Genomic DNA, 13,673 nt, shown 5'->3' with positions numbered 1-13,673 from the left:
ATTTAAGAAATAATAACATGTCTCTTTTTGTGACTAGAAAGGTTACCAGTTGGTTCGAAGAGGAAGTGAAGAGGAGCTTTCTTTATTGGAATCTCACCAAATGGAAGAAGGAAGTAATTTAGAGGACCACGAGAGCCACCAAGAAAAAGATAATAAAACAGAGGTATTGTGAACTGGGTGTTTCGTGAGAAAGAGTACCACATATAGGTGCTACGCCCTTAAGACAAATGAGTTAGTGTTGCGCTTACTACAGATATTCTTATGTAACCTGCAGAAAAATCCTAGCCGTGCTCACTTGGCCTTTAATTGGTCAATTTTCATCTGAAGGTGGAAAACAAACGCTGAAAAATGAGTTTCATAGAGTTGGTTAATTGTAACAGCTTTGGCTTCGAGAACTACTAAATGTCAATTTTGTGGAAGATATTTCTAGTTATTTTAAATTCAGAGTACCTCCTTAGGTGGAATGTGCTCAGCCTTACGTGCCAACGATTGTTATTGGTCTGGGAAGCACTCTTCACCTCCGCTATCACAGCATGGGTGTTGCTATGTCGAATGCTTGTGTTCTTTATGCCTGAAACTATAGACTGTAAACACTAAGCATAAAGGGGGTTCATCCCAAAAATGTTTTTTGTTATTACAGACCCCTATTTGAAACACGTATGCCTTTTTTTTTTTGGTCTTATATATTTGCTTTGAAAGTGCCAAGCCCATGAAATATTGCTGCAGTTTCCTTAAGGTGGGGAAACTTGTGCGCACTGTTAGTGTGAACATCCACAACCTGCACTCAAAGGGCACAGTGAAGTGTATAAATAGGTTAGGGAGCCTAGAAAAGTTTAATATCTTTGAAGAGTGTGACCAGCAAATTGAATGGGCATAAATAGGATTTGTTAGAAACTTCAGGCCTGATTTTAGATTTTGGCAAACGGATTACTCCATCCCAACTGTGATGGATATCCTGTTAGCCAAAATATAAATCCCATAATATCCTATCGGATTTATATTTCGGCGGACGGGATATCTGTCACCTTTGTGACGGAGCAAGCTGTCTGCCGAAATCTAAATCAGGCCCTTAATCTGTGCATTTTGTACACATAAAATGAGGCGTGGAAGTCCACGGGTTTCTCTGAGCAGAAATGCTTGCAGAAAATATTCCTCCTTAGAAAAATCCTTTCTCCTACATCCTTGTAAATCATGTCAGAAGGTTTCGCTGGGCCTATGTCAACAAGCGCTAGCACATTCAGTAGGTCTTCTGGCTATGGCAATGTTTTGTAATTGTACAGTACAGCAGCGAAGATGCTTTGCAGTGTGACTAAAACTCATTTTAAAAAAGCTCTATGATACAGCCAGGATTAATGTGCTGATTTTGTGTTTTTTATAAAGTGCATTAACGCTGGATGCATCATAGTCCTCTGTATTATAATTATCTTTAGCCATGCTGCACAGCAGCCACACTGCTATACAGCATGGCTCCAAATCATTGCCTAAGTCGGCAACGTCCATGCTGGACAGCTTCTACAAAGGCAATAGCAGACCCAAATGTCTCAAAGGCTTGACCTATTGGCTTTTCCAATGCTTGTTTGGTCTCGGCACAACACCCCTGTGATTCGGAGCTAATCAGTTGATTGCCCCATGCATAAAAAAAAACCAAAAAAATACATTTGCAAAAAATTCTATCACATAAAGAAATCCATTGCGTCCATGTCTTAGTGAAAATGCATTTGGAAACGGATAACATCTGTTGTCACCTTAAATGCAGATAACAACAAACATCTAATTCAAGAGAGGAAATTACTTTTTTGAAGTTTTGTAGCTAAAGCTTTACTTGCCACACAATGGTCAGATGTTCAACAAGGACGACAGAGAAGAAGAAAAAATAAAAGGATTGCCTCAATCACTGTGCGATCAGCGGAAGGAGAGCAATCAACTTGGTCCGGGTTTCAGACAAAAGAAGAGAAAGTAAAGCCAACATGTTTTGGCCAAATAGAAGGCAACATGGGGGGGGTTGGATTGTGCTTTGTTGAGTTGCCGCTGGCTTTGATTGCTCAGATTTGGGGTGTTGGATATGCACGCAGGGATCCCACAGATTGCATTTTTTGCCTTTCATTTACTGTGCTTTTCCTCTGGACCACCGAGCTACCCTTCGCCAACCCTCCTGAGTTGCACCTTTTTCTTTTACTGTATTGTATGTAACCCTAACCTCCTATCCCCCTCCCCCATGGTTTGTTTTGTCTCAATAAAAACGTTTTAAACACAAATAGAAGGCAACAAATAAGTGACAGTAAAGCCAACAAATGTTAAGCAGTGGGCGGGCTGCAAGCCCCTTGTGTACAATATATCTTGCAAGCAAGAGCGCATGCAGTGCATGCGTTGTGGCAGGCAAAACGGCATGCAGGGCCCTAGTCCCCATTGCTTATCCAGAGACATGATTGATTAAACACAAAATAGCCACAGCTTTATAAATCTAATATCTAACCTGTTGGGTTATGTTCATTTTGATCATCTGGTTTTTGCTTCACTGAACACGCAAAGAAAAAAAGTACATTTATATCTAACAGCAGTTGGTAACATAGGTTACTGCCGGGGTTTGTTGAAGAAAGTGTTTTGAATCAGTGTGAGCGAAAGAAGTAGGAAATAGCAATAAGTAGTACTGGGTGGCCGGTCTCCATGCTGGTGCAAGGTCTAAGCTACTTGTTTTAACTACTACTTTGTCAACCAGCTTGCTGTGGTCAGATTCCTATAACTGCCTTTAGTGAGGGCAGTTTTTGCTGCTTATTGGTTTTTGTTTTGGGGGGAGTAGGGGGGGGGAATTGGCACAGACCTGACAACATCAGTTCATATCATATCATTTCAGTTAATTATAATTTAGCAGAGTTTTATTTGTACAGTAATAAAGTGAGGCACAGGGAACATTTCACTGTTCAGAAAGCTGTGAAGTCTGCTACTGTTAATAAAATATTCCACTATAGTATTTCTTATATATCGCTTCATTCTACAGTCCTTACTGTTGCCTTATTTAAAGGCACTGGTTTAAATAAAGTACAAACATAGCGAAAGAAAGGTGTCAAAAGGCTTAATTTACAGTCCCATGTGCATATGCTGACAGCCAACGACCGGTAGCAACATGGTTCGTAATTGTTTCATGACTGACGTGTATTTCGTTGTATGGTCTGGACTTTGCACTGCACGCTTCCTGCTTAATATTGCTTTTTGCGCTATTAAAGCTTTTGAACAGTTCATGTAATGGGTACATTACTTTTCATATCCAACCTCTGAATGAGGGAAGGTGGGCTAGCTGTGTTCAATCACATCAACATTTATCATTCCGCTGTCAGCAAAGCACTTAAAAAAACTCTTGCTCTATTCTGCTTGCAAGTTGAGCTCCCAAAAAGCACATTGGGCAAATAACGCCAGCTGCCTCTTCCGGGTGAAGCCCTGACTCCCACCAATAAGGGCTTCTTCCTGGGAGTCAATCTTGGATTCGATTATTGACGAAAGTGTACCTGTCAAAATACTGACAATACCCACAAACTTTCAAGTTTGTGAATATTCACCACCCTAGCGCCACAACTTGCCTGACTTGTAGCTATGCTCAGCTGTAAAGGTATAACAGACCTGTGTAGGTTTACATGTGAATAAATCCAAGTTTAGTTTTAAGATCATAAATGAATGAAATTAATCTCTTCCTTTCACAGACATGTTAGAATGTCAGACATTTGTTTTGATATTACATATCTTTTACTATAAAAATGCATTTGCAATGTCAAATCAAATACATTTTGGAACATATTTTCTGTAACTTTATTTAATTTTTTTTTTCTCTGTTGTAGTTTGATTTCGCCGACGTGTTCATGAATCAAGCTATTCACACTATCGAGTATTGTCTGGGCTGCATCTCCAATACAGCTTCTTACCTTCGACTGTGGGCACTAAGTCTTGCTCATGCACGTAAGACCAATTTCATTACTAACCATGATTTAAAGATATGCTACATTTCTATTTTTGGTGTTTTTCATAAAGTGTATGTTGGTAATGGTGGGTTTCTTGTATTCCCATTACCTGAGATCATCCTTCTTGGGCTTTTCTTTTTTCATTACCATGCAAGAGACCACGGTTCTCTTTTCCATTGTTAGATGCATTTTAGTGTTTCCCACCAGGGTTTATCCGTGTGTATTGGTAGATTTGGTGCTGCCTTTTTAGCAAGCATAATTTCTATGCTTGAAAACTGTTGGAGAGTATCAACCAACCTCTTGTGTTAAGAATCTGCCAAAGGCCACCTAAGTATTACCTCCTGGTTGTTATTGCAACCTCTTTCCCCTTAGCAAAATCCTTCATTGGTGGTCTTTTCAATACCATGCAGCTTTTTTTTCGTTACAGGGACTAGTGTGAGAGGTGTGGCGCAGCGGCCAGAGTGACTGACTCCGGAGCGCGGGTCTCACGGTTCGATGCCCGGCATCAGCTCAGCATCATGGGACTCTGAGCAAAAGCTCACTTAATTTCCTCGACGCCCCCCAGCGTCTTTAGACCCTTCTGGTTGATTAGTTTGCAGTTTACAAATACCAGATTGATTTATTTATTTAGTGTTATTGGAAAATCAGCTGCTTATAAGCCTTTAGTGGAGACCTCTTGTTTCTATGTTTTGCTAGATAGGTATGATAAACATTGTTTTTAAACTAATTTTGAAAATTCATTTTTTTTGTAGAGCTATCTGAAGTACTGTGGCACATGATCATGAACAAGGGTCTCCGTGTGGATGCTAGTTATGGGATCATTTTGCTGGTTGCAGTCTTTGGATTCTTTGCCTCTTTAACAATATTCATTCTTTTGATCATGGAGGGACTTTCTGCTTTCTTGCATGCACTTCGTTTGCATTGGTGAGTATTTTAGGGATTGTTTGCTTTTGTCTTAAGACTTAAGACAGGTTCAGATTCTTTAGGGTGATTGAAAATGAGACTGGCTCAAGGGATACTTGTTTGTGCAGACCCTGCTACGATCTGGGCCTCTGCTGTAGACCAGAATTCTAACCCAGTTTAACCTCATGGTAAAATAATCATGTTATTCTTAGCAAGTAACTTATGTATAATGTGAGTATGTTACAAAAAGCTCCTAGTTCTGTCTTGCACTGCTCCTGTTACAGCAAAGAGCTCAGCTGTTCCTTGGTGCTGGACATGCAGATTATTAAATACACAATAAATTAATTCATTAATTAGTACACAACCAAGCCAATGTTGGGAAATTCTACCCTTAAACGCTGCATTTTCAGTGGCAAGTTATAGTAACATTCTCTTCATCGATCCTGGTGTGTGAGAGGTCAAGCTCCACTATTGACTCGCTCAAGATCTGCATCCGAAGTACTTACATATTTTCCACCTTTTCAAATAGTCCGGACCATGATGGGCATGACTAAGCTTAAAATGGTAGTTCAATGAACGTAGTAATATGTCACGCCATTGCAGTTGAAATATTGACCTGCAGATAAATCATGATCATAATAGAGACTAACAAAATATCATCAAGGGAAGTGTATACTCTGATAAGCACTTCTGATTTCAGATTCCCTCTGCCATTGTCAACTCTGCAAGAGGTTGTGGCCTTCAAGACGCTCAGCCTGCCGATCTTTAAATTTATCCAGGTCTCCTACTGGCTTGTCCTCTGGACCCCATGGACCCAGCAGAGCCTCCAGTTGCATTTCAGGTGTCAGACCCTTCCCCAACACTGACCCAGGACACAGTCATCCTGCTCTGCCTCTGGTACTTGCCTTCAACCCTCTAGCGCAGGCCTCACCAGTCCTATCGTCATCGGCTCTGTCATCACTGTTCCATATAAAATCTCTGCCCCTGCCCCAGATGCATCCTCTGCTAGAGTTTGCCCTGCCTCTGGAGTATTATTCTATTATTGTACCTCTGCACCAATATACCTCCGCACCAACAAAAAAACAGAGAAGGATTTAGCCTACTTGTAGGCCACACTCTGAGGCCACTTTAAGCAAGCTCAAAAGGACAACAATGATGATGAAGCAGATAACTTGCTACCCACTCGTTAACATTTATGTGGCCTGTAGCTTCACTTACAGAATACCAATGGACTCGAAACCTCCCAAAAATAGGTCCTACATTCTCCTTTGTCTCCCCCACCCGAAGAAAGTGTCTCTTTCTCAGTTGTAGTTAGTAAGGCAGCAGAAGGTTTGGAACTGGCTCTCACTACTGACCAGACTAAAGCTAATGGACGTTGTGTAATCTGGACCTGTAATGGGACTGAATTGCTTTATGCATGGTAAACAGGCATGCACGTATGCCTTAAGTGCCCAAATGCATGTGAAACTATTGTCCTGACTTTTATTTTGGTCCTGATATCACGCTAGTGCAGTCTGTGCATAGAGACCCAGGCTAGCCAATGGTGATGCGAGGTCCAGAACCTGTTCTGTGATCTGGAAGGGTGCACCAAGTGTGCCCTTATAGTGGGAAGAAGACTACTGTCCACGTCCTGGGTATATCATATAAAGCAGTGGTGGCAGGGCATCATGTTTTGTGAATCTTTAGTGTGACGAAAACTCTTTTTCTGACAGTGAGATTGTGGTCTACTGACCCCTCTTGTGTGAAGTTCTGCTGTTATGTATGCTATGTGAAACCAACAGAACAGTTGAACTGTATGCAAGTGCTGAACTGGTGTGTGCATGTCTAGTGAATGTATGTGCAGTGAGGGTATAGCACATTTCTGGTAATAGGACTCCATGTGTTTGTGAGTCCGAGTACTAGGATCAGTGGGAGCCATTCTGGATGCCACTGTTTTGGCTCTGGATGCCACTGTTTTGGCAATGCACAAGGCAGTGGATGAGAACAGCTTCCCTTATTGCCTCCAATCCTCTGGCTATAGTGTGGAGGTCAAGACACTGAAGCGAGGGAGGACCGATGCAATGCTACTTTTCAGTAATGCAATAGTATCCTTTTAGCAGAAGGCTGTTGATTAGTTATTTCTGGGAACTAACATTTGATAGACTGGAGCGCTGAGGGTGGGGCTATAGTTTTTATGGTTCAGCATGAGGACGTGCCAAGGCAGGGCCTGCCAGGTGATTTCACACTTCATTGTGTCCCTCTTTTGGATACTCCTGCTTGGGGCTGGCCCCTATTGCTATCTACTGTTAGGCCCATCACATTGCACAATAGCTGTGTATGGAAATGCAGCATTAAATTGAAGTGAGCCAACCCAAACTGGATCTGAAGCTTTACGCAGTGGTTACACATCCCTGTCTGGAAAATGTCAAATGGCTTCTGAACCACTCCACTTTCTTCCATTCCCAAGTTATTCTTGGAAGAGAGTGCTCCACAGATTACGTAACCAAGGCTGCTATCTGCTTGGCAGCCAGTTTCCCAGAAGTAAGGGGACATCACCTGAAGTCTGCATTTTCTTCTGGAGGAGCTGAGGGTTTGCTTGGAGTGCTTAGAGCATGCCTGCGAAGAGACTGAAGGAATGTGCCTGGTCTTGCAGAAGGAAAGAATGTTTAGGAGTAGCCCAGTTTGTTTCGGGTGTGAGGCGCACTCAGACGATGCCCTGCAATAAGACTACTTGAACGACAACTCTGGCCTCTGACTGATTGTTGTCACCTGAGTGACTAGTGCTGCCACTGCCTACGCTGTAAGGCCAGGTTGCATCGCTGCTGAAGTGTGAAACCCCAATTAGATCTGCAGATTCCACATTTCGTGATTCTCCCCAGTCTAGACTACATATGGACACTCTTGCAAAAGGAGCGCGCAGTATTCAGATCTGATCCTTACAGATGTATCTACATTTTAAAGAGGTAACGCATTCTGATTCAAATCCTTTCTTGATATAAGAAAGCCACGGGATCCGTATCTTATTCTCCAGAGCCAGACAATCTCTGAGTATATCCTGAGTCAAGGGTATGTCTTGGTTGAGCCAGCACTGTAGCCAAAAGGTCATGGGGCTCATTGCTATCTGGTCGACTATGTAAGGTACTCCAAGTTCTTCGTGAGCCACCAAGTTTGGAGTACTTAACGGGACACATAGAAGTCTTTTTAGGAACTTATTTTCCTCGACCTGTATGGGGTTTATCACAGCACGTCCCCACAACTCACTACCATAAGTTGCTATGGCGATGCTCTTTGCTCTATATACCTGAAGCATAGCCCCTGTAGGTTTCTTCCCTATTTTAGTGGCGAAGTTAAAGATTGCTGCATTAGCCCGCGCCATCTCCCCCCTTTTTTTGTGTATAACGGCGTCCCACTTTAATTTATCATCAAATAGGACTCCCAAGTAAGAGAACACCTTGGTGCTAGGAATTAGATCTCCCCCTGTTTTAAAAATAAAAGACTTCCTTGATCGTTTGCCCAAACTCATGGTGTATGACTTTGTGGTCTTTATCTTCAAGCCTAGCTTGGACATGAACCCATGGAAAGAGTTTAACAGGGTCTGGAGCCCAATTTCAGTTCTGGCTAAAAGTACAGCGTCATCTGCGTACAGCAGGACGGGAATACCCCTTTCCGCTATACGCGGGAAATCTGCACCAGTCTCTACCAGGGTCCTCTCAAGATCATTGATGTAAAAATTAAATAAAAACGGGGCCATGATACATCCTTGCCTAACGCCTTTCTTAATAAGAAAGTCAGTTGTAACTTTTAAGTCTTTGCCATACCTAACATTTGCTCGGGTTGAAGAATGCAAATCCCTTAAAGTTAATCAACCCCGCATCTACCCCTCTCGCCTCCATGGCCCGCCAGAGCTTTGACCTGTTGACACAATCAAAGGCTGATGAGAGGTCCATGAAGGCGAGATGAATCGAACCAGGATTTACCACAGTGTATTTATTAAGCAATAAATACAGGTTAAGACACTGTGTGGTAGTCGAGCGTCCTGCATGGAAACCATACTGACAATCTGTTAAAATCTTATTTTCAGCTGCCCAATCCTTCAACCTAGTTAGAATAGCACGCCCCATCACCTTCACAACCGAGTCTATAAGTGATATTGGTCTGTAGCAGCTCGTATCATTTCTATTACCTTTTTTGAACACCGGCACTATAGTGGACAGTGCCCAGCTATTTAAACAGCCATCTGTGGCTGCCGCATTAAATACCGGACAGAGAATAGCTGCCCAGAATTGGGGGTCTGATTTGTATAAATCCGGAGGAATCCCATCGGGCCCCGGAGCTTTGTTACTTGTCAGACCCTTGATTCCATCCAGAATCTCCAATTCGGTAAATGTTATTGTAGAGGCAGCTCTACAGTTCACTCTATTGTCATTAAGTTCGGTCGGGCAATCAAACATTACTTTAAAGTGGTTGACCCAATCACTTTCACCAATATGAGCCACCAGACCATCCCCTCCCACCTGATGGAATAAGGGACCGTTTACAATTTTCCAGAACCTAGCACTATTTTCCAGAACCTAGCACTATCTTTTAAAGTGCTACTGTCTACTAGTTCTTCCCAGGCCTCTTCTTTTAAAGAGGACCTACGGAGTGCTAAAGTATCCCTATACGACCTTCTCAGACTACGTACTGCCACTATGTCTCTGGTTTTTTTTGCAAGTGCTTCTTTTAATAGTTTGGCAGCCTTGGAACAGTTGTTATCAAACCATTTTGGGCCACAGTTAACATTATGTCCTGAACTTGTTAACAGTAGTTCAGATATTTTTATGGACAAGTTGACAAAGGCATCCAAAACGGATCTGGCCATTGTTCCAGCAGTTGTACAGGTGTCTATTTCTCCCGTACAATGGGTCTTTACTTTTTCATTGAAAACACTAGGCGATATTTGGGTCCACTTTAGCCTCCTTTTCCCATCGGTGGGTCTTAAGACTCCTGTAGCTGGTTTAGAACATATAGGATCAGACAGTATACCGCCAAGGTAAACCGACAGCGGATTATGATCGCTAAATTCGTTAGTTAAAATAAGAAAATCCCCTAAATGGGAAATTAAAGAAGATGAAATCATAATATAATCGATAAAAGTTCCATTCCCTTTACCTATAAAGGTTGGGATGGTATACAATGTGGACGGACTCATATGAGACATAACTGACCCCATATCATGTTCACACAGGAAATCATTTAATTCCTCTCCATGTGATGTATGCTCAAAGTGTAGACCAGGTATTAGTGGGCAACCTAAATTTGCTAAATAGGTAGTGGAAGGATTACTGCATGGGTGGATATTAAAATCCCCAGTAATAATTAAACTGTGCAGGATATTGGCCATATGTTTTTTTATAAATATAGCCAGGGACTTGATGTTTCCTCCATCTTCCACTGTAGATGGGGAGTTGTAAAAGTTTATTATCCCCCACTCTACTTGCCCCTTCCTTAGTGTGATTGCTAAAATTCCGGGGTGGGAATGGGTGATCTGGCGCACATCACATTTAATGTCTAATGAAACATATGTTACAAGGCCTCCCTTAGGCCTGCCACTGGCCGAGGGAGAGGCCGGAACAAAGTAAGCCTGATAACCATCTAGGTAGTAGTTGTTATCCATGTCCCAAGTTTCCTGTAGGTTTATAATCATATACTGGGTTACAAACGCAATCCATCGCGGATCACTACTTTTCCTAGCCAACCCAGCAATATTCCAAGATAAGATATTATTTCTGGGAATCAGAGGTTTATCTATTACATTATCTTTATTTTAAGGCTGTGTGGGGATTGGGGATTTATTTCACCTAACGCCCGAGGGGTTAGTCAGTCACACTCATCAATATCTGATAGTGGCTGATATCTGTTAGTTAATTCCAATCCTTGAGAGAAGGGAGGATTAACCCTATTCCTCATATGTTGGGGACGAGTATTTATTCGGTGAGAGGGATTCTGTCTCGTGGTATCCCTTGGGTGTGTGAGATCTTTACTATTGATATCAACTCTATGCAGCCAGGATTCCTGAGGGTAAAAGTATCTAAGGGACAAAATCACTATGTAAGAACCAGAGCCCGGATAACCCATTTGAAACTCCTGTAGGATTTTATTGGCAGTATATGGATTATCAAAATTCACAACAATACAATCGCCATTGTGTGATTTGGTTCTTTTTCCGATCCATTTAGTTCTACGGGCCATAATTATGAATCTATTAACATCCTGTCCCCTATATAAGTTGTTAGTTAACCATTGATTCAATTTATTTTTAAGTTGATCAAAATCTTCTGTAACTCCTTCCTTCAGTTGGGGGGACATTACTTAGGATTACAGTGTAAGGTACGGATTCCCATGGGAGATCAATCGAGTTGAATTCCTGCAGATGATAGTCAGAGGATATCCGTTCCTGATTGGTCATAGGGTTATCAATGGTACTATTGTGTTTTTTAGATTCCTGTGGTCCCTGGGTGGGTATAGATTCAGTCAGTTGAGGGGACTGGACGGCTATATTAGCCGGGACCTCTTTTCTCATGGTTAAGTCAACCTTATGTGCTTTGGAATTGCCACCTAAAGACGCCTCTGCTATAGTATTTTGTGTGATGAGTGGTCTGCCGTCAAGTTTCCCCCCACTGTTCCTTTCTATAATTGTTAGTCTGTTCTCTATACTTGTAAGCTTTTTTAAGATCGGGTCCAGAAACTTTTTCAGTAACATTTCAAGAGTTTCTGGGTTGTCCTCCTGTGCATGGCTGCCCTCAATAACGTTCTTAGTTACCTGTCTCGCCCCGATAATATTAACAAGGTCAGTAATGTTTTGGGTTAGGGTGTTGGCTGTTGTCCCACCCTCGCTTTCTTGTACACCCACTGGCTTACGTTCCCTTTTTCCCTTCTTTCTGGGGTTTGGAGCCTTAGTTGTTTTATTTTTGCACTGTTTCCCCCTGGTAATCATCCCTCTATCCACAACCGTTAATTCCTCATCCACCGGAGTATCCATCTCCTCAGCGGGCTGAGACAATGATATATTAACCGGTGAGCCCTCAGCAACATCTAGTTCTAATGGTGAGGGGAGTTCCGGTGTTGCTGATAGCCTATTCATAGAGCTGTGGAAATCTAAGGAGAGTCTGCGTTCAGTATCCAGGATCTCTTGGGTCAATACAGAGTTCGCCCTGGATAAAAAAGCATCCAAAGTGCCCACCACCCTATTGCCCAAATTACCCTTAACTTTGTTCATTGTCGGTTAGATAAGGGGATTATTTTGAACAACAGGGTTTTTAAAGTACACAAGTTAACGGCTATGAGCCAGGCAGTCCAACACGAAAGGGAACAGTACCTTAGTGATTGTTAAGCCACTCTGCTGTTCACTCTTATGGGAAGCTCCAGCCAAATAGCGTGGCCCAGCCCAGCCTACTCCGGGCTATGACGGGCAAGGACAGGCCCGCCCTTGGCCCGGGCTTTGCCCGGGCGTGCCCGCGCGCATCCCGCACTGCGTGAAGCCTGCAGGGCTTATGAGGAGCCCGGGCGCTGCCTGATGTCGTCAGCGGCAGGCGCCCGGAGCTTAGGATGCTGGGGCTTGTAGTTTTTAAGCCGTTCACCTCACGGCGGTGCAGGAAGATTCCAGGTGCACGGCAGGCAAGGCGATACTCCCCACAAAAGCCGTTCCCCTCACGGCGAGCTTTCAAGGTTTAAGGGCAGAAGGTTTGTAGTGCGCGTCCCGCTCTGCGTGAAGCCTGCGGGGCTTATGAGGAGCCCGGGCGCTGCCTGATGTCGTCAGCGGCAGGCGCCCGGAGCTTAGGATGCTGGGGCTTGTAGTTTTTAAGCCGTTCACCTCACGGCGGTGCAGGAAGATTCCAGGTGCATGGCAGGCAAGGCGATACTCCCCACAAAAGCCGTTCCCCTCACGGCGAGCTTTCAAGGTTTAAGGGCAGAAGGTTTGTAGTGCACGTCCCGCGCTGCGTGAAGCCTGCGGGGCTTATGAGGAGCCCGGGCGCTGCCTGATGTCGTCAGCGGCAGACGCCCGGAGCTTAGGATGCTGGGGCTTGTAGTTTTTAAGCCGTTCACCTCACGGCGGTGCAGGAAGATTCCAGGTGCACGGCAGGCAAGGCGATACTCCCCACAAAAGCCGTTCCCCTCACGGCGAGCTTTCAAGGTTTTAAGGGCAGAAGGTTTGTAGTGCGCGTCCCGCGCTGCGTGAAGCCTGCGGGGCTTATGAGGAGCCCGGGCGCTGCCTGATGTCGTCAGCGGCAGGCGCCCGGAGCTTAGGATGCTGGGGCTTGTAGTTTTTAAGCCGTTCACCTCACGGCAGTGCAGGAAGATTCCAGGTGCACGGCAGGCAAGGCGATACTCCCCACAAAAGCCGTTCCCCTCACGGCAAGCTTTCAAGGTTTAAGGGCAGAAGGTTTGTAGTGCGCGTCCCGCGCTGCGTGAAGCCTGCGGGGCTTATGAGGAGCCCGGGCGCTGCCTGATGTCGTCAGCGGCAGGCGCCCGGAGCTTAGGATGCTGGGGCTTGTAGTTTTTAAGCCGTTCACCTCACGGCGGTGCAGGAAGATTCCAGGTGCATGGCAGGCAAGGCGATACTCCCCACAAAAGCCGTTCCCCTCACGGCGAGCTTTCAAGGTTTAAGGGCAGAAGGTTTGTAGTGCACGTCCCGCGCTGCGTGAAGCCTGCGGGGCTTATGAGGAGCCCGGGCGCTGCCTGATGTCGTCAGCGGCAGACGCCCGGAGCTTAGGATGCTGGGGCTTGTAGTTTTTAAGCTGTTCACCTCACGGCGGTGCAGGAAGATTCCAGGTGCACGGCAGGCAAGGCGATACTCCCCACAAA

At 44.3% G+C, this 13,673-nt stretch overlaps 1 protein-coding gene across 1 annotated transcript in view; it reads left to right on the top strand.

Moving 5' to 3' along the window:
* The window catches only part of ATP6V0A2 (ATPase H+ transporting V0 subunit a2), a 417,607-nt gene that overhangs the window by 391,714 nt on the left and 12,220 nt on the right, over positions 1-13,673 (top strand). The window contains exons 17-19 of the mRNA XM_085636095.1: positions 38-163; positions 3,828-3,945; positions 4,700-4,871. Of these exons, the coding sequence (XP_085492221.1) occupies positions 38-163; positions 3,828-3,945; positions 4,700-4,871 (416 nt within the window). The remainder of the gene's footprint in view (positions 1-37; positions 164-3,827; positions 3,946-4,699; positions 4,872-13,673) is intronic.

Source organism: Triturus cristatus, chromosome 11, assembly GCF_964204655.1.
Source record: "Triturus cristatus chromosome 11, aTriCri1.1, whole genome shotgun sequence".
Taxonomy (NCBI): Eukaryota; Metazoa; Chordata; class Amphibia; order Caudata; family Salamandridae; genus Triturus; species Triturus cristatus.
Note: the sequence above shows the minus strand (reverse complement) of the source record. Positions and strands in the feature narration are given on the sequence as shown.